This window comes from Phoenix dactylifera, chromosome 11 (genome assembly GCF_051530095.1).
Source record: "Phoenix dactylifera cultivar Ajwa chromosome 11, Ajwa_hap1_PhDact_Kaust_v1.1, whole genome shotgun sequence".
Lineage (NCBI taxonomy): Eukaryota > Viridiplantae > Streptophyta > Magnoliopsida > Arecales > Arecaceae > Phoenix > Phoenix dactylifera.
Window position 1 is genome coordinate 19,293,372 of NC_143200.1, and position 24,259 is coordinate 19,317,630.

A 24,259-nucleotide genomic window follows, 5' to 3' on the forward strand; every position below is an offset into this window, starting at 1 on the left:
CTGTTTAGTTCTTAATGCTATGCCTGAGTGGTATATTAGAGATTGTTAGACCCAATCTGAAGAGAATTCTAACTGTAACTTTTTTTATAATACTTGTGTTTGTTTTCATTCTATTGTAATCTGTTCTATTTGCTTAACTCTAATGAATTTGGGTGGTAATTAGCCTAGAATATATGTTCGGTTTAAGTGCATCGTGCAGATTTTGCTTGTACTGCGATAAGAAAAGTGTGTTTCATTAATGTCGTTTAAATCCCGTGTGTCAACATAATGGTCATTTTCAGCCCCTTCTTCTTCATCTTCTACGAGAGCAGTATTGATGATATGAAATCGATTTTTGAAACACAAGATGCAAAAATTGGAATAACACTTGTTATCACAGTTTGATTAGGTTGAATTCGAGGTTATCATTGGCATTTTTGAACGCAACGTAATCACGAAAGCAGTCCCTAAAAGTTGAACTCCAGATACAATTGTTGGCATGTGAATGCAAAGGGAAAATCCAAGTTCCCTACCATCTGTATCACATTGTATTGTATGAAAAATAGAGATCATTCCATTGTCGATATTTGGCAGGCAATTAGTAACATCAGCAAGTAATATGTAGTTAATTAACATGAAATTAATTGAACATATATTTCCATTAGAAGCAAATGGAACAAGCCACATCTTAGAAATTATTCTTCATACAGATTTAAACTTATCCCTCGTACTTGGATGATAAGGTAGTTTTAAGGATGAACTCGAACAAGCATAAATGTCAACAGAGGACTCCTTGCATTATGATGGGGGAAAAAACTAGATTTGGGCAGAGATAAGTTGATATAATCAAGATATTTTCCATGATGACCATAATCTTTTCGTTAACTGGTGCTTGCTTAATCTCCTCTAAAGCACCAGTAGGTTCTTCGTTGTGTGCCCCATTACCAATGCGAATCGGAGTGCAAGGGAGATATGAATCCCAGGAGGGACTCCTCTTTCTTCCCCTCCTCCGTGGGGGGACTTCATGGTCCCTCTCCTGTCGCGTACAAACCCCCGCCTCGCCCGCGCTCTACTCCCACGGGCGGCCGATCCCAATCTCTCCCTCGAACGCGCAGTCGCGGCGCGAGTAATTGTTCTTGATGAAAAATCTCTCTTTTTCGATGGTTTCGTCTTGTTCATTCCTCAAATCGATCGGTGCAGTGCCGGTGCAGTAATTGTACTTCAGATGATGATGCTAGAAGGTGCAAAAGCTACAACAGAAACTGTCGAGGCATTGAGAACCGGGGCAGCTGCAATGAAGGCTATGCAAAAGGCAACGTTAGTAGCTCTGTCTTATGTACTTTTGAGTTTTTTTATATTGCCAACAGCTGGTAGCTTAGGTAGATGGCATCCATCTTTCCATGTAAGTGGTCTCAGGTTCAAACATTAGTGGGTAACAATCACCTTATACTCAAAAAAGGATGTTTTATATTAATCTTTTTATTTTTCATGCTCTTGGTTGACTATTTTGTAGGACAGACAAATTTCATATGTGCATCAGCAATTTCTCCGCCATCTTATTTCCTGATCACAATGCACGATAAATAAAATTATTTGTTGTATAATTGTAGTTTCATCCCTAAATATTCAATCTGCATGTAATTGAACTTCCAGAATTTCTGACTAGAGAATAAAGTAATATTTTTCTTTTCAATCCTGATGATGGCTTTCGACCTTAAATTCTTGAATATTTTCTTGTATTTTCCTCCATTGAATGATTTACTCTCAGAATTTTAACAGTTATTTATATTGAGGAACTTGACTTTGTTGCTTATTAATTTTTCAGTAACATTAATGGTGTTGACAAGACTATGGATGAAATCAATGAGCAGACAGAGAACATGAAGCAAATCCAGGGAGCACTATCTACTCCTATTGGAGCAGCAGGTGATTTTGATGCAGTAATCATCTCATCCCACTTCTACCCTCCTGGTATATTTTAGCCGTAATATTTTTTCCATCATGACAAAATGTATATTTTGCAATGGCAGGATGAACTGGAAGCAGAAGTTGAAGAGTTGGAGGAACAGCTTCTTCAGCCTGCTACAACTGCTCCTGCTGCGCCCATACAGTATGCTCCTGCAGGCAGGCAGCCTACTTGCCCTGTTCCACAGAAAAATACACTGAAGAAGATGAACTTGCAGCATTACAAGCTGAAATGGCTTTGTAGTCAGGTATTTTTCTTCCCTGCACATATGCCATATTGCATCAGAGTTTCACAGTTTAACAGTTCTTGGTAAAGAGAAATTTCAAAGATTGTGAGCTAGAGAAAAAGAACTGATACAAAAGAAGACTGCTTGGCATCATGGCTAATGTTACATCCAAGAAGCCAAATGAAGAATCAGGACACTTGGATATTTTGGTTTGCCTCACATTTTCTTCATCATGCTTCATACTGAAATTTATGAAATTTCTTCAAGTCTGGATATATAATGAGCATGCAAATGCATGTGGTTGCTATATATTTTGGTTCGAGAGAAATTTAGCGAAATTCTCTTTTTTAGAAAGACTTGAAATTAATTAAACATTATTTTGAACAAAGTAGTTATTGCAAGCAAAGGGTCATTGATTTCAAAACAAGAATTTTAGGATTAGAGCATGGGTGTGGCTGATAGAGAGATTAGGATTGCTAGGTAGTAAGTTTGGTGAGGACTACTAGTCATAATGGACCTATGATTAGGAAGACTTTCTGAGATTAAGAGTGGAACACCATTTAATGGAGAAATCTAATTAAGGGTATTGTGGGAATTAAAAAGCTGGGAGTATTCCCACTTATATACTGTTAATATTTGAACCTTGGAAATGGTAAATTAGGATTAAAGAATCAAATGATTATATAGCTAGTTATAAATCCCAGAGTTTGTGTTCATGCAGATTCGTTAGTTTTTAAATTATTGAGCGTGACTTGAATGAGCCTGAAACTCTCCCTCTATCATTTATCTTTAACAATACCAAAATTAATGATCTTTTCTAGTTATATTGGATTATTTATTATACTTCACCATTCAATCTTGTCAAAGGTTGTATATTATACCAGCACATTTTTTTTAATCCTTTTCCTGATTTCATCCAGACTATTTTGTTTCAAGACCTCTCTCTGGTACCCTTGCTCTCATCATTGCTCATACTGCACCATCTCCATATATGACTAGATAAATGAGAGTTTATATACTGGCTTTTGGGTGTGCATGTGGTGACTTGGTGTCCTCTTGATATTTAGGAGTTATTGTTTTTTGATAGCATCATTAACTTGCTGGTGTCTGGCTTGATGTATTATGGCAATGGGGATGTAGACAAAGATAGTAACTGGGTTGTCTAGGAAATATCTGCTAGAAAACTCTTACTAGCTTGACAAATAGTATGGATAACTGGGTAAATGCATGTATATCCACCTCCTTACAAATTCTACCAAGATCCAACAGGTGATTGTTTCACTCTGCAAGATGATGACATTTGGAGGCAATCCCTTTACTGAAGAAATGTACAGTTTGGCGCTTACTGGAGATGTATGTAGGAGTTTTGAAGACAATATAAGTTAGTCATTTGGAAAATAAATGACAATCAACTATGTGTTTGGCCCTTTAATTTACAGCTGTATTACATGCAATTCACATTCAACTTTTGTTTTGATTATGTAAAGTTATGATGGAAAATATGTATACCAAGGTTATTCAGCAGGGTATGAAACCCAAAAAAATATTCTTCATTTGTTATGCTTTTTTCCCCCCCTCTTCATATGGTGAACTTAGTGAATTGGAGAAAAAGGCTTATGGAGAAAATGGTTAGCTTGCACAGTCTGTACTAAGTGAAAATTAAAATGTCATCTTTGGGTTGTTCCAAAATGTCAAAAAGTGCTCTGCATCTCCACCACCTCCTGTTTGGGAGATATCATATCAATACAACAATTGGACATCGGTTAGCTTGAATTTGTTTTTATGCTACTGTTATGAAGAGTAAGTGGAGAAAGGGGAAATTTAGGAAATCCTATCATTAGGGGATCCTGTGCTCATAAACGTGTGATATGGTAAATCATTTTAGGCAGATTACTAAATCTTGCATGTGGTCGAGTATGGAGAGTTACTTTACAATTAAATGACTTGTCTAGCTTCTTTCATCTAGCTAATTTTTGGCGAGTAGTGTGCTGCTGCAAAGCCATCACTTTTACAGCATATTCAGATGTCCCCAAATTACTCTTTTGCTTGAGAATTTATACCTACTGGTTTATTGCTATTTATTGATGAAATGGAAGTACAGTTGTTCCAATATTTTTTTTGTTCCCCCCCTTCAAAAAAAAGAAGAAAAAAAAATCTACTCAAAAAATTACTACAATATTTTTATGCTATATTTGACATTTTCAACTGACTGGTTTCTTGCTATTTCTTGATGAAATTCAAGGACAGTTATTCTGATATTTTTATGTTATATTTGACATTTTCAACCAGCTGATTTTGTAATCTGTTTCTTTTCTATTTTCTGCAGGTCTGATGCTCGAGACGGACAATACTGTAAAAATGATTGGATGTGCTTTGTGATGGAGTCTGTTCCATACTGCATCATTACATTTCTTGGTGTGTATACTTGCTGCAAAATGTTTTTGGTGGAGAAAGAAATGATCATTTCCTTAGCTTCTTTATTCTATTTATGGTTCCACTCAAGTGTTCTCACTTGTAATTTTTTACATTTATTTTTTCAGGTACATTGATTTGTCCATTGTTCATGGATCACATATATCGTCGCCAGTTTCCAAACATCATAATATATGGAATTTGTTCAGTACAGCAGCAAGGATGTACATAGGTAATCTTTTTAGCATCATGTTCTTTGGCTGTACTCAGCTTATATTGCATTTATGTGGTACGAGAACAATTTGCATGTTGATTGCAACTCCTTAAATTGTGGCAATGCTTCCTACTCCAATCTAAATTGCTGAGTCATTAATAACATACTTCTAACACTTCGAGGATTAAGCATATTGATGAGTGGGGAACTGCGGTTGTTGATTTTTGATATACAGGGAGCGCAGGAACATTGCTGCCTTCATGCAATCTTTTCAAATGAAAAGTAGCAATCATGACTGTCAAATACTGCTAACGAGGTTGCATATATATATATACATTATATATATATAATTACAGCTTTAACTTCAAAGAAGAATATCAGGAAGAATTGATCCCAAGGACAATCTGAACTGTTGAAAACTTGTCTGAAAATTAAAATGTTAGCTCAGAAAATAATTCAGATTGTTTACCGTCTGTACATTTGATAAAGATATTATATCTATATAATTACAGCTTTAACTTCAAAAAAGAATCTCAGGAAGAATATCAGTGAGTTTTCCAAAGTGATCTGCATGGTTTCGAAAGGAAATAGCCTCTGATAGCATGTGGAATGTTATCAAAAGTAAAAACACCACGCAGTGCTTATTGAGCCCAGTACATTAGGCAGTTGATCCATTTGGCCACGAGGACATGGTCGTTGATCAGTCAATCTATTGTAACCGGGGAGTCTGTCAGGATAATCCAGTGTCTTCCAGGCCTCCATGAAGTAGTTAAGGACAGTGGAAGAGATGATGATTTCTAACATATTCTTATGCTCATTTTGATGTAGTTAAGTGAGGTGAGGTTTTGTGGATGATGTACAAAGAATACCATTCAGATTTTGCCAGGGAATTTGGATCTCATTGAAATATAATCAATGCCTACAAAGGGATCCATAAAATGATTCTGTGTTCTATATCTGAAAAATATGAGGCTTGGATCTTAATATAATTGATAGATTATAGAGAGACCTATCATTTTATTTCATTTCTCATGTTTCATATATTAATCCTAGAATGTTTTTGTAGTCATTATAGAGACATAGGAAATTTATACCTTATTATACTCAATAAATTAAAGAGGACTTGTCATCAAATATTATTTTCCATGTTTTATAGAGCGATCATGGAATGTTCCACGGGTCATCGTCAGATTACATGAAACTTCAGCCTCAAAATGATTGATAAATTACAGAGGGTTTGCCATTAGACAGATGGACCCCAAACTGACTCTGTCATTAAAAGAACAGATGGAATGAAGAAAGAACTTATCGGTTGAGGCGTGATTTCACTGTTCTTAAGAATAGATCGCGCCCCTCTGAGAATGAATCTCGGTGTAGCAGGTAATGGCGGCCTATCCTCCAGCCCAGAACCACTCAGAAATACAGAAAACATAGGAAAATAGAGAGGGTATGAAGAGGAGGAAGATAAGATTTTTCTAATATTAATCCTCGGATTTGATAGGGTTTAAAAAGAAAAGAAAGAGACGTTTATTTAAAAGACACGGCGTTTTACCAAAAGACACAAAAATGGTTATAAAATTTAAAAACAAACCAAGCTCAAGCCGAACTTCCGCGCAGGGGGATCCCTCCTGCGCGCGATGATCGAGCGCGACGTGCCCTTTTAACACATTTTCGGATCGGATCCGCCAATTTTGCCTTGGACCTCTATTGGGCTCGTGCGTGTGTGGGCTACTTACTTTCTTTGCTTCACCAAGTTAAAATGTTGAAGACCACAAAAACACCTTTTGAGTTTTATCTCTTTCCAATGTGGGACTAAAGAAAGTACACTAGACAAAAGACAAAAGATAAAGAAGGGCAGATTTGAAATTTTGAAATATTCCAACAAACTCTATAGTCACTATATCACAGAATTTAAGAGTTATTATAACTAAGAAAAGATGAAAGACCTATCATTAATTTTACTTCTCATGTTTCATTTGCTGACACTACAAATTCTATGGTTACCATAAAGAAACATAAAAAGTGCTTTAATATAATGAATAAACTAAGAAACATGTTATTAAATTTCATATTCAATGTACTACATGGTGACCACAAAATGATTTTGTAATCACTATACGGGAAAATGGATTTGAGCTTACTGTAATCAACAAACTATAGAGGAATCTGCATCAAAATTATGTACCATATTCTATAAAATATGATCATACTATCATTTTTTTTTTGCTACAACGAATGGCTCATACACTTTTAGTGTGAATATATCAAAAAAAGTCATAAGATAACAAGTTTCAGAGTGCTTTAGGCAACTCTCTCTCACCAACCCAGAGGGTTCCACCAGAGTGGTCAGCCACATACGAGGCCACCCAATCTGCAGCTCCATTGGTCTCTAGGCATGCTTGGCTTAGAAGGCAACGTCTTCACCTACCATGGCCCGAATATCCTAAAGCAAAGGGTGGCAGCCATGTCATCATTTTTCGATTGACATATGGAAAAAAAAATTTAAGTTCTAATATAATTAATGAACCACCTGCATCATCAAGTTCATTAAGTTTCAATTCCTATGTTATATAATGACTCTAGAATGGTCTATTGTCATTATATGGAATTACAAAAAGTTGGATTTTAAAATATTAATAAGTAATAAAGTGATCCATTTATATAGTTTATTTTCTATGTTTTAGTAAATTGATAGTAGAATAGTTTTGTGGTCACTGTATAGAAATACGAAGGATGGACCTTATCGTAATTAGTGAACTATGGTTAGGCCTATCATCTCATTTCCCATTATAAAGAAGGTATCAAATATATTTGTTAAATATAGTCAATGAACAATAGTGGGAATTATTATTAAATTCTATTTTCTTGTTTTATATAATAAGCTCTGAATAATTACGTTGTCATTGTATGATGACATGAATTTTTGGCCTTATTATAATTAACAAAGTAGAGAGCGAATTGTTATCAAACTTTAATTCCCATCTTTTATATTCTAACTATAGATTGGTTCCATGGTTACTATAAAAAATACTATTGCAATACTATTACAATCAGTAATTGATTTGCTATTAATTTTCATTTCCTATGCTTTATGTAGTGACCATACGCTGATCATGCGCGCAAAATTTAGAATTTAATATGTTCATAAACCATGCAAGAATCCACCCATAAATCTTATTCTGCATGTCACATATTGTAACCTTAAAATAGTTCCACAATCACTATATAAAATACAAATCTGGTTCTCATTATAACCAATGAATTATAAAGAAGTATATTATAAAATTTAGTTCATATTTTTCATACAGTGACAATTGAATGGTTACATGATTATTACATGGAGACCATATAAGGATGGCTAATGAAATTTTATTTATGATGTTCCATATAATGGCCACAAGATGGTTCTATGGTCATCAGGTGGAAAAATGAAAATTAAATTTTAAAATAATCAATGAACATTACCGATATCTACTTTAAAATTTTATTTTCTATGTTCCTTATAATGATCCAAGGATGGTCATGTGGATACTATGTAGAAAATAAAATTTAAATTTAAAATTATTATAACTTATGACTGTTTTTTGGTACAATAGCGTCTTACACACAATAGGCATAAGTGCAACCAACAAACTCAGAAAAAAGAAGATAGGACAAAGGAGAAGGAGCAGATACGTGGTTTTCCTAGATGAAACTTGCGAAGTAATTACCGTATAGAAAGCAACCCAGTCAGCAGCACTATTCGTCTTCTTATAGATATGTGTGATTCGATAGGAGTCACACTCACTCAAAAGTCTATGAATATCGTGGAGCAGCGGCATTCTGCCCGCAGTGCATCTCCAACCTCGAACCCACTCTATCACCATAGCTGAGTCTCTCTCGAGAAGAATGCGGTCTCTACCTAAAACATGTCTTGCATAAATGATGTCTTCCAATGCAGCTTTGAGCTTGGCATTGACGACAGACATATCGAAGATCTGTCGATCTCTGGCCGCCGCCAGTTTGATGTTGTGGTCTCTGATGATAAATTTCATACCTCTACTGCTTCCTCCCTCGCTGATACTGTTATCAAAGTTCACATTGAAGAGTTACAACTTTCGGAGTTAAAACTTGTAAGGATCCAATCACCAGTTAGGTTACCATGTCGGTCGAACCGGACCATCGGGTCCGAACCAATCCCTTCCCTCGCGTTAGTTCTTGATTCTTGAAATGGAAAACAAAAACCCTCACCTTCTTTCCTCCACCTTCCTCGTTTCAGAGACCGAGATCTCTTCTTTCTCTCCTCGCTATCGCAATTGATGGAGGAAGAGAGAGCTCGGTCACCCGATCTCTATCACGAAATCTACCCTTAGTTCTTTGATTCCTTTCCCTTCTTCCTATTCTCTCCTCCTCTGATCCGATCTGATCCGCGATGCAGACAGCACAGGCTTGGTTCGCTGGAGGACCGAGCAATAACGAGCAGCAGAAGCCGGCTCCCTCCCTTCTCTCTGACTGGAACTCGTACGCCGCCTCCAGATCCACCGAGGCGAGCGGGTCCTCCCCCGTCGGGTTCGATCTCGAGGCCGCCGTCAGGACGGCCAACGATAAGGTCACCGGGACCTTCAACGTGTAAGAGAAATTTCTTAGTCTATGTTCGTTAATTCTTTTCTTCTTTTGTTCTTTCTATTGCTATTTGGTTCTGAATTGGATTTACATTTGTATTGCTTGGGAATTTTATTATTCTGGTTGGTAAATGCATCCGTTGTTTGTGGTTTTTTGGTTCTGTGCGAGTACTCTGAAATTTCATGTAATTGATGTTGGTGAATAGGTGCGAAGATGTTGGAGGAAATTATTGGATGGTAAAAGTTTTAGCATATGTTAAATCAATATAGAGTATGAAGAATAGTGTTTTAGTAGAGTATAGCAGGAATCAGATTTAGTCAATATTGAGTGGCTGAAAGATGAATGAGTTTTGATTTTGTTGCCATCAATATATTTTAAAGAAGAATGCAGAGATAAGACGCACCCTAGAATATGTTGGATGTAGTGGGATTTGCTTAGTGACTATGCTTAAGATAGTGGTAGTAAGCTTCGCAATATTTTGTGCAATGGATTATAGCAAAAGAATATCAATAAAATTTTTTTCAAAAAAAAAATCTGATACACATGAATAGTTCCTAGTTTTATCATGTAGATTCTAAGTTGGTGAATTAAAATGCTATTTGAAATCGTAATGTGGTTACTAATGATGAGTTTAACTATAATATGACTCTTAATTTCTAAGGCGCTGGAGTAGCTAAACATAAATAAAACAAGGTGATAATCAAGAATGAATTTTCTAACATCAAGAATATATTTTCTAAGTGTTAACTAGTGGATGATTTTCAGAAGGAACCTCCCTCCCCCTCTTCTCCCTCTCTTCGCCCATCGGTCACTCCCACAGTCCCACTCAATCCCTTTGTCTGGTTATTCTCGCACTCATCATGCATGACAAATATTAGATGAAAAGATAGTTCTTTTTATTTCATTGACATCATTTCTTGGTCCATGATGGTAAAAGGATGGGTATCATTTTTTTTCCAACTGCTCCTTCTTTTGTACTCAATTGTATATGCTGAAAATTCTGATAATTCCAACCTGTTTATTATCACCCTTCTAAATAATACATTTTCCTCTTCTTCTTTTTTTTCTTTTTAGAAACATAACACCTTGTCTCTTTGCACCTGCAGGGCGAGAGAGTGATCTACAACTTAAATAATATGTTCGGAAAAAGAGAGTTAAAAAGCCAACTATATGCACTTAATTTTTGTTCTAAACATATTGCTTCTTTGCTTAATACCCTCTCTTAGCTAAAATCTTGTTGCACGTTTTGTTGTTATTGGTCAAAATGATCTTATCCATTTATTTATCCTTTCTCATTCAAAAAGAGAAATGTTAATCTAGACTCTACAAATGTGATTCTTTCCTAGAAGAACTAGAAGGTATGGAGCATTCCTTTCCCCCTTCCCAATTCAAGTGTCTTACGTTGGCCTAACTTTGGAAAAACTGGCTTTTGAAATGTATTCTTTCTCCACGTTTTATATCTTTCTTTGAAACTGTAAGGATTTACAATCCATAGTTTATTCTTTAACATGTTTATGAAAGATAGCTCAATAGTTTCTCATTTACATGGCATACTATAATTTTCTTACATGTTTCTTTGGTGTTTACCAGGGTGTCTAAAGGTGTGAGGGAATTACCGGGGAGCTTCCAGAATGCTACCAGCAGTGTTCCTTCTGGAAAGGCTCTCATGTACTTTGGGTTGCTCCTTGCCAGTGGCGTGTTCTTTATTTTTGTTGCATTCACAATGTTCCTTCCAGTCATGGTGCTGGTGCCTCAGAAATTTGCTATCTGCTTTACTCTTGGTTGCATCTTGATTATTGGATCGTTCTTTGCTCTTAAAGGTCCCAAGAATCAGCTTGCTCACATGTCTTCAAAAGAGGTATCTGTTTTGAATATGAAACTCCTATTTGTTTAGCTCTCATCTGATTGAGCAAGAAAAGCTGAAAGATCTAAAGGTTTGTGTGCAAAGGCTTAGGAACATGTCAGATTGCCTTTAATTGGAAGGCTGAGAACTTAGCTGACCCAGGTAGTCTGGATAAGGCTTGTTATTTGCAGGCACACTTTTGACTTTGTTGAGATGAAAGTAGTCTGCCTTTCAAAAAGATATGACTATTTAGTTTGTTTGTCTGGGTATGTTAATATTGCTTTCAAATGAAGGATTACTGTTGTTTTAGTGCTCCTCTCAAAATGTTTCTTTTCCATTTTAAAGAAGACCAAGTAAAACAGATATGTATAAAGCATTTTGAAGTTATAGAGTAGTTATAAGGAAGGTATATATGTCAAATAAATATAATTTTTTGGCTTTAAGGACAAAAAACATTATGAATTTCTTATTTCTTTATTGGAGTTGATAATGACAAATGTTTGAGGGATAATATCCATTTTTCTTGTGTTGTGCACTGCTAGGAAAGAAAATTTTATCTGTTAAGATTCTATGGAGGCTGGTGGTTTTCTCATAAACTTTCTACCATTTTCTAATGTTCTTCAGCTCAACCCTGGTGATATTACTGGTGATCTAACCTATAAGCCATATGAGTGGAAGTCTCCCTTAATGGCTTTTTCTCCCTTTCATACCTCATAGTTGGTTATCTATAGATCCTGGTCTTAGAGCCCCAATATGTGTAAACTTGCTCGGGTTCAGACTCAGGTTGCAAAGCCCAAATAGATATCCGGTCCAGTCCATCACTCCCTCACCCTTCCTTTCTGTCTCCATCATGCTGAGCTCAGGCTTGGGTAGGAAACGCTTCGGCTTCAGGCCAGACTCGGGTTTGGGCTTTGGCCTAACCTTGCTAAAAATTTCAGGCATGAGCCTGAACTTGCTAAAAATTTTCAGGCCTGGGTGTGGCTCAGAGATTGAAAAAAACCATCCATGGTGGGCTTGAGCTGTGAGGAAACACGACTCCACCTGACCCAGTTCTAACCCTATCTAGGAGACTAATTTTTTTATTAGAGCACTGCAACAGCTATCTACTCCATTATCTACTCATTTACTTGGTCCCATGTGGCAGTCCAGGTTTGGTGCGATACATGGGGCTAGGTGGGTGTTAGGCAGGGCCTGGGTTGATGTCATGTCATTCAATAAAATTGACTGCCTTAGTGATCTGCTAATGCCCTGATTGGAAAATTGGATATAACTTTGATAAAATGGAAATCAGGAAGCATGCCCACTGATATGAGGTTGGTTTCATAGATCCTCATATATAACCTCTAGGACGACCTTTTTAGCAAACAGCAATTCAAACTTAGAAAACCTTGATAATAGTATTTTTAACTTGTGTCATTTCACTGGATTATACCTATCAAACCATTAAACATGTGAATTCATGCACCACTTATTTTATGGTGAAGTTTAATTGCATTCAACAAAAAACTGTCCTCTCTCTATTGCTGTATTATTGCATGTAAATTTTGTTATTGCTTTTTTTGTTTTGCACATGTTCTGTTTTGTGGTGTTGTTATCACGGAATTTTCTTTTTGAAAACTTCCTGTCTAAAGCATAGTTATTTAACTTTCTTTACACAATATTGATACGCTGTAACCAAGGGTTAGTTTGTGATATTTATCTTATGTTGTTCACATAAGTTTGTCTATTTACATTGCAGAGACTTCCATTCACATTGGGATTTACTGGCAGCATGGTGGGTACCATTTATGTTTCCATGGTGCTCCACAGTTACATTCTCTCTGTTCTCTTTTCTGGGCTTCAGGTATAAAATTTCATGGCCTTAAATTTAGTTTTGCTCTTTTCTCCCTTTCAGTCTATACATGAGTTAGTAGCAAATAAAACTGGTCTAATTTCTGTGGTGGCATTATGATATGTTTATTTTATTTAATTTTACTATTTTTGATTAAGTTATTTTAGCATAAGCTGATACACTGTCGACGCCTTGCAAATACCCTTATCAGCCATGAGTCATGGATATAAACCCTATATTGTCTTTACTCTTTCTTATTCCGCATGCAAATTAATATATACTGCCCATATTTCCCGACTACAAATGTGCTTGCATTTATTTTATACCTTAATAATTATTTTGTGAAATGAATTACAATCATGCTTAATATTTTCCTAGGTTCTTGCACTTGCATACTATTCTGTATCATACTTTCCGGGAGGATCTACTGGGCTGAAGTTTCTGTCTTCGACTCTTACATCTTCAATACTGAAATGCTTTGGCAGGTGATGCCAAAGTCCGTAGTTTCATTATCTTTTTTTCCTTTATTGGTTCTTCCCTACCGAGGCACTTGTATCCTAGTTTTCATCTGTTATAAGAAAGACTTCTGTACTAGAACATACATGGTAATGTTTTTTATTTTTATTTTTTTTGGGTTCCCCAACATTGGCTGTACTATGCAGTTAGTTTGTGGAGTTCTACCTACATTGTTTATGATAATGGAAGAGTGATTTTTTTACCAAAAACGGAAAGAATATTGTTGTAAACATGCATATTCTTCTAAATTGTGTACATTTTTTTTTTGTATAAGAATTTGATGGGTATGTCTAACAGGTTTATAAACAGAAGAGTTGTCTAGCTTATGATATGCAGATTTTGCTCTATAATCAGGTTTTACTGCTGTAGCTGTTAGATATTAATTATCTGATAACCCCTGAATGTTTTTTGTGTTTTTGAAGCTATTTTTCGTCAGTTTTGTAAATCCTCCTTCACCAATCATTCCTAAGACTGCCTTTATTATTGTTGAAAGCTTTCCCAAATTGTTGTCACCTCCACCCATGTTACCTTTGGTCTTCCTTCTCTTCCTAAATCATTGGACAAAGATTCAAGTAACACTTTGTCGAGTTTCCCTAATATTTCATTATTGTATATGACCAAATCTTCTCAGTTTGTCCTCCATCATTTTGTCTTCAATAAGCATCCTCCTACAACTCTTCTAGATACTTTACCATATATCTATTTCAGCATTCCAATTTTAATCACAGTCATGTTTCCTTGGACTCTCTTTAATGGTCAACATTTTGATCCATAAATCTTTGCAAGTTTACCTCTCTTTTATAGAACTGTCCCTCAAATTGTTTAAGGTTTGCACTGGTTACACAAGATTTGGAAGCATCCATCCATGTCATCCATTTAAAACTAATTAGACTACTTTTGTCTTTATGTATCTGTCCATTCTTTTGGATAATAGATGCCAGCATTTAATGGTATCTTCTATTATCTATCTTAACTTGGGCTTCTTTTTTCATTTCTACTTTGGCTGAATCTTCTTGCATGCAATCTCTTCTGTTCTACTTATCTGTAAATTGTTATCCTCTAAGGCTCTCTCTATATGTCGCATTTTGACCTGGTTTTTCTCATAATTCAACACTATCATCCATAATTAGCACACGCTGGTGCATCCCCCCTCGTGTGTTAGCTGTATAAACCCCTTGAGTGGTGCCTACTTTTAGTAAAGTAGCGAGTCATGTGGGTGGAAGTAGGTTCTCTTAAGCATTACAGGCTTCCAAGGGTGGATGAATCTCTTCCTCCATGAGAGACAGTCTTTGGTAGGGCTCTTTCTGCTCGTCTGGGTGATGTTGCAGATGTAGAGTCTTATTGTAGTTGTTGATAAGATGTGATCTCATCATCACCCTGCTTTCCATCTTTTATTGATTAACTGTTCCAACCAGGAAAATAGCTCTCAATGGATGGTTGGTTGGGCGATGGTTTTTTATTCACTTGGGTAAATTGTACATTGATAACTTTGCAGATCTCTCAATAATTTGATCTAGTGATGTTATTTGAATGATCATGTTTCAGCATGCTAGGATTTACGGTGGGTCAAGTATTTTAGCTGTGGGTGACTGCAATTGCATTGGCAGGCAAATTAATTTCATTGTTGATCAGTTACAGTCTTATGGTTCACTAAGGCCGCATTTGTTTTGCGACCAGAATTAGAATCGGAATTAGAATGAAACTTGAATAATATGGGAGAGTAGGGATTGGGTCATGAGAGATTGCGGTATTTCCATTCTTTTCTAGAATCAGAATGAGAATTGGATTTTCTCCAATCGAAAGAGTGTCACTTATTTCAATTCTTGTTTCAGAGTCCAACTTGCCCCCAACCAAATATGCTCTAAAATTATTTAGATTCATGCCCTTTTGTTCTCTAGGGATTGAAGGCTTCCAAATTCCAATTAACATGCAGAAGGATCGGCTAAAGATTCTTCTATCGGACTCTTCGTGCTGAAAATTTCATCCCTAGCTTATGCAGTTAGGTTGCTCAATCCATTGCCTGGCCTCTCCATGTATTAGACCAATCGTCAAGACTTGAAGATCTTTAAGCACGGTAACATCTTTGAGAAGATTTAAAGGAATCTTTCCAAATGAAAACGTCTCCGTCCTGCTTTGTCGCAATCCTGGTTTTTTTTTTTTTCCCTAGTGGAAGGTTGGTTGTTGTGGAGATGCGTTTTAGTTATGATTAGTACGTGGGATGCAGCTGAGATGGGGAAAAGGAATGAGAATATCAAATGCTGTGAAATGAGCTGTCGCAGGGAGTTGTATTAACAATTTTGGCAATCATTGCAAAGATGGAGTCAGGGTAAGTCCACACGTAGGAGTTTCCCGTGTAATAGTGGTAGTAGAGAAGACCTAAAGGAACTCCACTCCCTAAATGACAATATTGTAAATGATGACGATATAATGATTGTAATTATGAAGAAATGTTGGCCAATGGGGTGTGTTTAGGAAAACCTATTTCCAAGTTACTGTCAAGAGAAACTGATATTGGAACTTTTAAGTACTTTCCCCTGGTGGAGGATATATACACTGTAAAGGATTGTAAGTCATGGTTGCATTTATAAGGACTCTGAGATTTATTGCAAGTGATCAGTTAATTGTTGATGTCTAATATTTCTTCATGGTTTGTAATTTTTTTTTCTTTTTAACCAATGATTCTAGATTGCTAGTCATAACTTAGCGGTAAATCAAGTTATAATCTACCACTTTGGATATTTTATGCGTCCAATGGTGTGCAACTCATCAAGAGGATTAGGATCCTTACCAACATTTAAACATGTATTTCTATCTTTTTCAGTTTAAAAACATTTCTAAATCCATGTATTGAGCAACTTGACTCAATTAAGCCTTAATATTTAGTAACAATAATTAAAAAAAAACCAAAGCTAAAACTATTTGGAGTCTGCTGCATAAATCCTTTTTCTCCCTTTTGCTCTAGAGTCACTTTTTCTAAACGTAAAAAAATTCATCCAATGATCAAATCACTTTCAATAGAATTAGAAAATTACCAACCAGCTTATCCTTGCCTTTAATAGAACCATCCTGATTGGCCGACCAATCAACCACTAAATTTGCCTCCCAAAGCTATTTGCGTATTGATACTTTAAACATGAAGGTATTTTACACATACTTTTGTACCATATCTAGCTGAACTATATTATAGAATTAGTTTATAAACATAATTGAACACATGAAAGTCTGAAAAGTTAAATGACACGAATGCAATTCATGAGAAAACCATTTTGTACAGAAACCTCCCAAGACCCCAGATTGCCTAGATCATAAGATTTTTTTTTACCTTAATATATTTTGAAGAAATCTCAATTAAAACTTAAAATTGATGGCACTATAACCATTTAAATTTGTTCGCGTGGCAGGCCAAGCTTGCAACTATGCCTAAGCAATGTGCTTCAATGACAATCCCTTCTTCTTTGTGCCGCAGTTGTAGATCTCACGCGGCCGGCTAAGTCAAAGTTCTATGCCAATATGACAAGGACCGGACACCTTTCTCCTTTGCGCCGAAGTTGCTGATCTCACTTGGCCGGCCAAGTCGAAGTTCCATGCCTGTATGACAAGGCCAGGTTTAAGAAGTTACAATTGTTGGCACCACAACCATTTAAATTTGTTTGCATCTTTGTACCTGTTGGGGGGAATAAGATTTTTTTCCAAATGACATAAATGCCCCTAAGAAGCCGTATAACTTTCGACCCCGGACGGCCGAAGTCGGCGTCCGACTTCGGAACGCCCGACCTCGAGACCTCCGACCTAAGAAAAACCCCGATGTTCGAGGTCTACTCTTGTCAGCCACCTACTACGGCCGTGCGCCTCTGAGGTCTGGCCGAGGACCATACCCTGACGCCCCTCTGGCATTTGTTGCGCATGGTCGCTGTAACTCTCCGGCTTACTCCACAATAAATGCGGATCTCCGGCTTACTCCACAATAAATGCGGATCTCCGGCTTACTCCACAATAAATGCGCATGGCTCCTGTCATCTACGGACTCTCAGCTCTCCACGGCAAATCAGCCCAGCAGAGTCTAGTCAACTATGATAAGTCTCCGATCTCGGCCATACCTCCGACACCAATGCAATAATTCGCCTGATAGCGTGCTAGTTCGGGCTGTACGACGCCCTCACCGCCGACATCAGTGCAATGATTCGCCTGACCGTGCGCCGACCCGAATGACATGCCGAGCCGTACTACGGCTTCGCCCTGTTACATCGCAGGTAAACCGACCCCCGCCTATAAAAGGGAGCCTTGGCCTCTCAGGAGAGGGTTGAAAGATTGATGCACTCTACAGACACTGTTTATCTCCTTTCTACACTATTTGCCCCCTCCCTGACTTGAGCGTCGGAGGGCCAGCGCCGGAAAACCCGGCCACCGGCTCGTGTGCAGGCACCCAGACGGAGGACGCCGCCAGCTGACGGATCGCCGCCTTGCCGCGTGGGCCAGCCGTCCCTTCTCTCCGACCGCCCCAGACGGAGGACGCTGCCCGCCGACGGACCGCCGCCCCGCCGTGAGAACTCGCCGCTCCCTCTCCTCGACCGAAGATTGCCTCCGGGTCCAATTTCCAGCAACAGTTGGCGCTAGAGGAAGGGCACCGAGTAGCAGTCATGAAGTTGAGAAGTAAGGGAGCCTCTAACGCCTCCCGGCGTCCCCCGCAAAGTCCTGGACACTCTGTCCAGAATTCTCCAACTCCGGCGGACCCGGTTCCTCAGGTCCAGCCGGAACAGTTTGACGCCTTGGTACAGCAAGTCCAGGCCCTGGCCGCCGCCGTTCAGGGTCTGCGGCGCGAGGAAGCCTTACCTACGCTCCCCCCACGGGCTCAGGCCCTGCCGGAGTGTCTCCCCAATGGCCCGGTTTTTCCAAGCCAAAACCTGCATGGCTCCTCCAGAGCCAACAACGAAGAACGAGCTTCCCCCCGGAGGGAGTCACCGGGAGAAGGCTTCGACCGGAGGCCCCAGCTTTCTGAGGCGGAGTCAGCCCCAGACCACCGTGAGCCGACGCAAACCACGGCGACAATTCCACGAGTGGGGGAGCTCGACCAGAAAGTTGAGCATCTGGAGCGCCAGATTGCGGCGCTCCACAGCAAGAAGGCAAGACAAGAGGGAGACTTTGAGTTCACTACTAAGTCCCCCTTCTCCCGCCAGATCGAGGATGAGCCGGTTCCCGCGAGGTTCAAAATGCCTCAAGTGGAACCCTACAACGGGGCGACTGACCCTCTCGACCATCTAGAGAGCTATCGGGCCCTCATGGCCCTGCAAGGGTCCTCGGAGGCCATACTCTGCAAGGCCTTTCCAGCGACCCTCCGAGGGACCGCTCGGCTTTGGTTTTCTGGGCTGAAGCCGAATACGGTGTCCTCTTTTGAGCAGCTCGGCAGGCAGTTCGCCACCAACTTCGCTGCCAGCCGGCGCCAGCGACGGACGTCGGACTCCCTCCTCGACATCAAATAGAAAGAGGGGGAGTCCCTCAAGGAGTACCTGGACCGCTTCACCGCCGCCCCATGGGAGGTTCGTGAGCTAGACCAGTCGATAGCTATGTCGGCTCTGAAGACTGGGGTTCGCTCCTACCGATTCCTCTTCTCCATCGAGAAGAGCTTCCCGGCCGACTTCACTGAAATGTTGGCCCGAGCCCGGAAGTATGCCAAGGCCGAGGAGGCAGTTGCATCCAGGCGGGGGGCAATTGAGCCCGCCTCGAAGAAGCAGAAGAAACGCTGCGAGGAGCGCAGCCGACAAAGGAGCCGATCCCCCCGCCGAGAGAAGAACCTCCCCAGACTGAGAAGTCCGCCCCGACAGCAGAGGCGATCTCAGCAAAGGACCCCCCCTCGGCCGAGGTCCCCACCACGGCCTCGGACGTACCCGGGAAAGTACGAGAACTACACACCCGTCAACGCTCCCCGGGCCGAAATCCTGATGGAAATCGAGGGTCGGGACTTCTTCCGACCCCCGCCTCCTATGCGAGACACGGGACTCCCCCGGAATCCCAGGAAGTATTGCCGCTTCCACCGAGATCGTGGGCACGACACGGAGGACTGCTACCAACTCCGGGATGAGATAGAAGCGCTCATCCGACGGGGAGTACTCAACCGGTTCGTGAGGAACCGACCTGAGGAAAGGAGGCCGGCGGAGAATGTCGCACCAACCGAAAATCCGGGCGACAACAGGCCCATCGCCGGCACCATCAATATGATCGGGCGGGCCTCGGCAGGAACGGCCGCCCAGGGAGCACCCCCGAAGCGCCCACGTACTGATGAAGTCATCTCGTTCTCGGACGAGGACTTAGAAGGGGTCGAAACCCCTCATGATGACGCTGTGGTCATCTCTATGATTGTAAATAGGTTTGATGTAAAGCGTGTCCTAGTTGACAATGGAAGCTCAGCCAACGTTTTGTATTATCATGCCTACCAAAAAATGGGATCGACAGAAGGGCATCTCCGGAGAGTCAATGCCCCGTTGGTTGGGTTTACCGGAGATGCAGTCCCGGCTGAAGGTGAGGCTAGCTTCCTTGTCACAGTCGGCCTCGCCCCCCGGGAGAGCACTGTGAGGATGGACCTCCTGGTGGTCCGTCTGTCCTCGATCTACAACGCCATCCTTGGGCGCCCAGGGCTAAATGCCCTTCGAGCCGTGGTTTCAACTCGCCATTTGCTCATGCGGTTCCCCACCGACCAAGGAGTAGGCGAGGTCCGCGGAGACCAGCTGGTCGCCAAGCAATGCTACATGGCGGCCCACACAGTAAAGCAACCAGCCGAGGTGCCGGACCACCCGATGGGCCCTTCGCTGCCCATAGAAACCCTCGATGCGAGGGACACCCTCTGGAAGAAGCAAGTAGAGCCCGGTGAGCTCCTTATTCAAATCCCACTGCAAGAAAATTTTCCCGAGCTAACTGTGCAGGTCGGCTCCGGCCTCGGCGCCCGCGAGAGGGATTGCCTCGTCAGCTTCCTGCGGGACAACGCTGACGTCTTCGCCTGGTCGCCCGCGGACGTGCCAGAAATTGACCCTGAGGTCATGGTCCACCGACTCCAGGTGAGACCGACCAGCAGGCCTGTAAAGCAGAAGAAAAGAGGCTCCACCCCGGAACGACAACGAGCTGCGGCTGAGGAGGTGGACAAACTCCTCGGGGCCGGCTTCATCCGGAGGTCTCCTACCCGGACTGGCTCGCCAACGTAGTCCTCGTAAAGAAGGCCAACGGGAAGTGGCGTATGTGCGTGGACTATACCGACCTGAACAAGGCCTGCCCGAAAGACAGCTTCCCCCTCCCGAGCATCGACCAGCTCGTCGACTCCACTTCAGGACACCAGCTGCTAACTTTTATGGACGCCTTTTCAGGGTACAAACAAATCCGAATGGCGCCAGAAGACGAGGAGAAGACGGCCTTCATCACCGACAAGGGCACCTACTGCTACAAGGTGATGCCCTTTAGCCTGAAAAACGCTGGGGCCACCTATCAGAGACTGGTCAGCCAAATTTTTAAAGACCAGATCGGCCGGAACATGGAAGTCTATGTGGACGACATGCTGGTAAAGAGCCGAGCGGCGGAGCACCACATAGCCGACCTCAACGAGACATTCGCCAAGCTCAGAAGATACCAAATGAAACTCAATCCGGCGAAGTGCGCGTTCGGGGTCACCTCGGGCAAGTTCCTGGGTTTCATAGTGACCCAGCGCGGAATTGAAGCCAACCCGGAGAAAATCCGGGCACTGCAAGAGATGTCGCCTCCAAAGACAGTTAAGGAGGTGCAACGACTCGCGGGGCGGGTTGCCGCCCTGGGAAGGTTCGTCTCTCGGTCAGCCGAGCGATGCCTCCCCTTCTTCAAGAGCCTTAAACAGCCGAAAGACTTCCGGTGGACAGAAAAATGCCAGCAGGCCTTTGAAGAGCTTCGGAGCCTTCTGGCCTCTCCCCCGCTGCTCACCAAGCCCCAGAAAGGCGAGGTCCTTTACTTATATCTGGCCGTCTCCCCAGCTGCAGTAAGCTCAGTCCTCGTCCGGGAAGAGGACAAGCTCCAAAAGCCGGTCTATTACACCAGCTGGGTTCTCAGGGATCCTGAGACCCGATATTCTAAACTTGAGAAGACCATCTTCGCTCTCATCATCTCGGCTCGGAGACTCAGGCCTTACTTCCAAGCCCACACGATAGCTATATTGACCGACCAGCCTATGAAGCAAATATTGCAGAGGTCAGATCGTGCGGGGAGGATCGCCAAATGGGCGGTCGAGCTCGAGGAATTCGACCTCGAATATCGGCCCAGGCCGGCTATCAAAGCTCAGATACTCGCCGACTTCATCGTGGAGTGCACCCTTCCGGACAACCCCGAGAGGACACCCGAATCCGTAGAGGAGGCCCCGAGGCAGCCATGGGTCCTGCACTCGGACGGGTCTTCGACCTCGGGGGGTAGCGGGGCCGGACTTATCCTCACCAGTCCAGACGGAGTGGTGGCCGAGCAAGCTTTGCGCCTCGAATTCCCGGCCTCGAACAATGAGGCCGAGTATGAGGCTCTCATCGCCGGGCTCAAGCTGGCGAAAGAACTAAGAGTGGAAGACCTGACGGCCTTCAGTGACTCTCAGCTGGTGGAGAACCAGGTCCAAGGAGATTTTAGAGCTAAAGAGCCATCCATGCAAAAGTATCTCCAAAAGGTGCGGAAACTCATATCTGCCCTGAATTCTTTCAATATTCAATACATCCCCAGAGCGGAAAACCTCAGGGCAGACCAGCTATCCAAATTGGCAACCTTCCGCATGAGCGAGCTTCCCAAGGGAACAGCGCTCGAGTATCTTCGGATCCCCAGCACGGAGGAACCCGAGCCCACCATGTGCATCGACTCCGAGCCAAGCTGGATCGATGGGCTCGTCTGCTACCTTCAGGACGGAACCCTACCTCACGACGAGACGGAAGCTCGCCGAATCAAGCGCCAGGCCCCCCGGTATGTCTTATACGAGAATAGACTCTACCGGCGATCATTTACTTCTCCCCTTCTCAGATGCCTCCACCCCTCCGAGGCGGACTATGCCCTCCGAGAGGTCCATGAAGGGATCTGCGGAAATCACCTGGGGGGTCGGGCATTAGCCCATAAGGTCCTGCGACAAGGATATTATTGGCCCACACTCCAGAAGGATGCAACGGATTTCGTCCGGAAGTGCGATCGGTGCCAACGAAACGCCAATGTCCAGCGCCGACCTTCAGCTCTGCTGACCTCCATCATCGCCCCCTGGCCGTTTGCCCAATGGGGGATCGACATCCTGGGGCCCTTTCCCCTGGCCACCGGATAGAGAAAGTTCCTGGTCGTCTCCATCGACTACTTCACCAAATGGGTTGAGGCCGAACCCGTCGCCCGGATCACCGAGCAAAAGATGCGAGACTTCGTGTGGAAGTCCATAATCTGCAGATTCGGACTACCCCGTATCCTTATATCTGACAATGGTCGACAATTTGACAATGTTCATTTCAGAAAATTTTGCTCTGAGCTCGGCATTGATCACCGTTTCACCTCAGTCGCTCACCCCCAGACAAACGGAGAAACTGAGGTAACTAACCGCACTATTTTGCAGGGGCTCAAGGCTAGGCTTGATCGGTCCAAAGGACAGTGGGTCGAGGACTTGTACAATGTCCTTTGGGCGTATCGGACCACGTTCCGACTGCCCACGGGAGAGACCCCCTTCAACCTAGCATACGGCACTGAGGCCGTCATCCCGTTGGAGATCGGCCTGCCTTCTCCAAGGGTGGAGCATTATGACCCCGACACCAATTCTTCCCAGCTCAGGAGCAACTTGGACCTCGTCGAAGAGACAAGAGAGGTTGCCCGGGTCCGCATGGCGAGATACCAACAGCGAACGGCCCGATACTACAACTCTAGAGTCAAGCCCAAGCTCTTCAAAGTGGGGGACCTCGTCCTCAGGAGAGCCGAGGCTTCTCAACCGACTGAGCAAGGAAAGCTCGCCCCAAATTGGGAAGGGCCGTATCAGATCGCCCGGGTACAACGACCAGGGGCGTATAAATTAAAGTCCCTAGAGGGGACCCTGATCCCGCGAAGCTGGAACTCCGAGAATCTACGAATGTACTACCAGTAAAACCCCTAGGGGTTCAAGACAATCAGGACAATGGACTCAGCTTCCTTTTCGCAAACAATTCTCTTATCTCGATGGCTGTAATTCTCTTCTAATATTGGGTCGTCTGTGATCCTCAGATTCCCCGGCCAAAATCGGGATGCCTCGAGGCTCGACCGTAGAGTCCCAAACTCCCTCGACCTCGGAAAGAATCGCAGGACGACGAAACATCGACTTGGCGCGAAATTCTCTCGACTAAGGTCAGAATGCCTCGGTTCGTCGGGATGCCCCGAGACGTCGGGATGCCCCGGCTATAGGGATGTTCGAGACGTCAAGATATGAGTACGGTCCTCTCTGACCAGACGAGCTCGGCTCGTTCTCCATCAACTTCCATCTATGAGCACGGTCCTCTCTGACCAGACGAGCTCGGCTCGTTCTCCATCAACTTCCACCTATGAGCACGGTCCTCTCTGACCAGACGAGCTCGGCTCGTTCTCCTACCTCGACTAAGGTCGGGATGCCCCGAGGGTCGACCGTAGAGAACCAGACTCCCTCGATCTCGGGAAGGCGCCGTGAGGGGTGGAAAGGGTGGCTCCACCCGGGGCGCCAC

At 42.4% G+C, this 24,259-nt stretch overlaps 2 protein-coding genes across 5 annotated transcripts; both read left to right on the plus strand.

Moving 5' to 3' along the window:
* Nucleotides 1-7: 7 nt before the first annotated feature.
* On the plus strand, nt 8-4,699 carry LOC103721266 (uncharacterized). Of its 4 annotated transcripts, none has more exons than XM_088707083.2 (5): nt 8-1,105; nt 1,180-1,296; nt 1,805-1,919; nt 2,010-2,192; nt 4,498-4,699. In XM_088707083.2, the coding sequence occupies exons 1-5, from the start codon at nt 840-842 to the stop codon at nt 4,501-4,503; spliced, it is 687 nt and encodes a 228-aa protein (XP_088563209.1). In that variant the 5' UTR covers nt 8-839; the 3' UTR covers nt 4,504-4,699. The 4 variants fall into 4 exon arrangements, with proteins under 4 accessions (XP_088563209.1, XP_088563207.1, XP_088563210.1 ...); XM_088707081.1 differs by lacking the exon at nt 4,498-4,699 and adding an exon at nt 3,441-3,724; XM_088707084.1 differs by lacking the exon at nt 4,498-4,699 and adding an exon at nt 3,441-3,724 and having other exon boundaries at nt 1,191-1,296.
* Nucleotides 4,700-8,930: 4,231 nt separating this feature from the next.
* Nucleotides 8,931-13,798, plus strand: LOC103721259 (protein transport protein sft2-like). Its single transcript, XM_008811390.5, has 4 exons — nt 8,931-9,405; nt 10,990-11,257; nt 12,981-13,085; nt 13,452-13,798. Exons 1-4 carry the CDS (start codon nt 9,209-9,211, stop codon nt 13,560-13,562), a joined length of 681 nt encoding a protein of 226 aa, XP_008809612.1. The 5' UTR covers nt 8,931-9,208; the 3' UTR covers nt 13,563-13,798.
* The last annotated feature ends 10,461 nt before the right edge of the window (nt 13,799-24,259 follow it).

Excerpts from the sequence above, each read along its gene's own strand:
- LOC103721266 (XM_088707081.1), top strand. The coding sequence starts at position 840 with ATGATGACCATAATCTTTTCGTTAACTGGTGCTTGCTTAATCTCCTCT. Across the intron at positions 1,297-1,804 it reads AAGGCTATGCAAAAGGCAAC|TAACATTAATGGTGTTGACA; the intron begins GTTAGTAGCTCT and ends TTAATTTTTCAG. Across the intron at positions 1,920-2,009 it reads CAGCAGGTGATTTTGATGCA|GATGAACTGGAAGCAGAAGT; the intron begins GTAATCATCTCA and ends TTGCAATGGCAG.
- LOC103721259 (XM_008811390.5), top strand. The coding sequence starts at position 9,209 with ATGCAGACAGCACAGGCTTGGTTCGCTGGAGGACCGAGCAATAACGAG. Across the intron at positions 9,406-10,989 it reads GTCACCGGGACCTTCAACGT|GGTGTCTAAAGGTGTGAGGG; the intron begins GTAAGAGAAATT and ends GGTGTTTACCAG. Across the intron at positions 11,258-12,980 it reads CTCACATGTCTTCAAAAGAG|AGACTTCCATTCACATTGGG; the intron begins GTATCTGTTTTG and ends TTTACATTGCAG.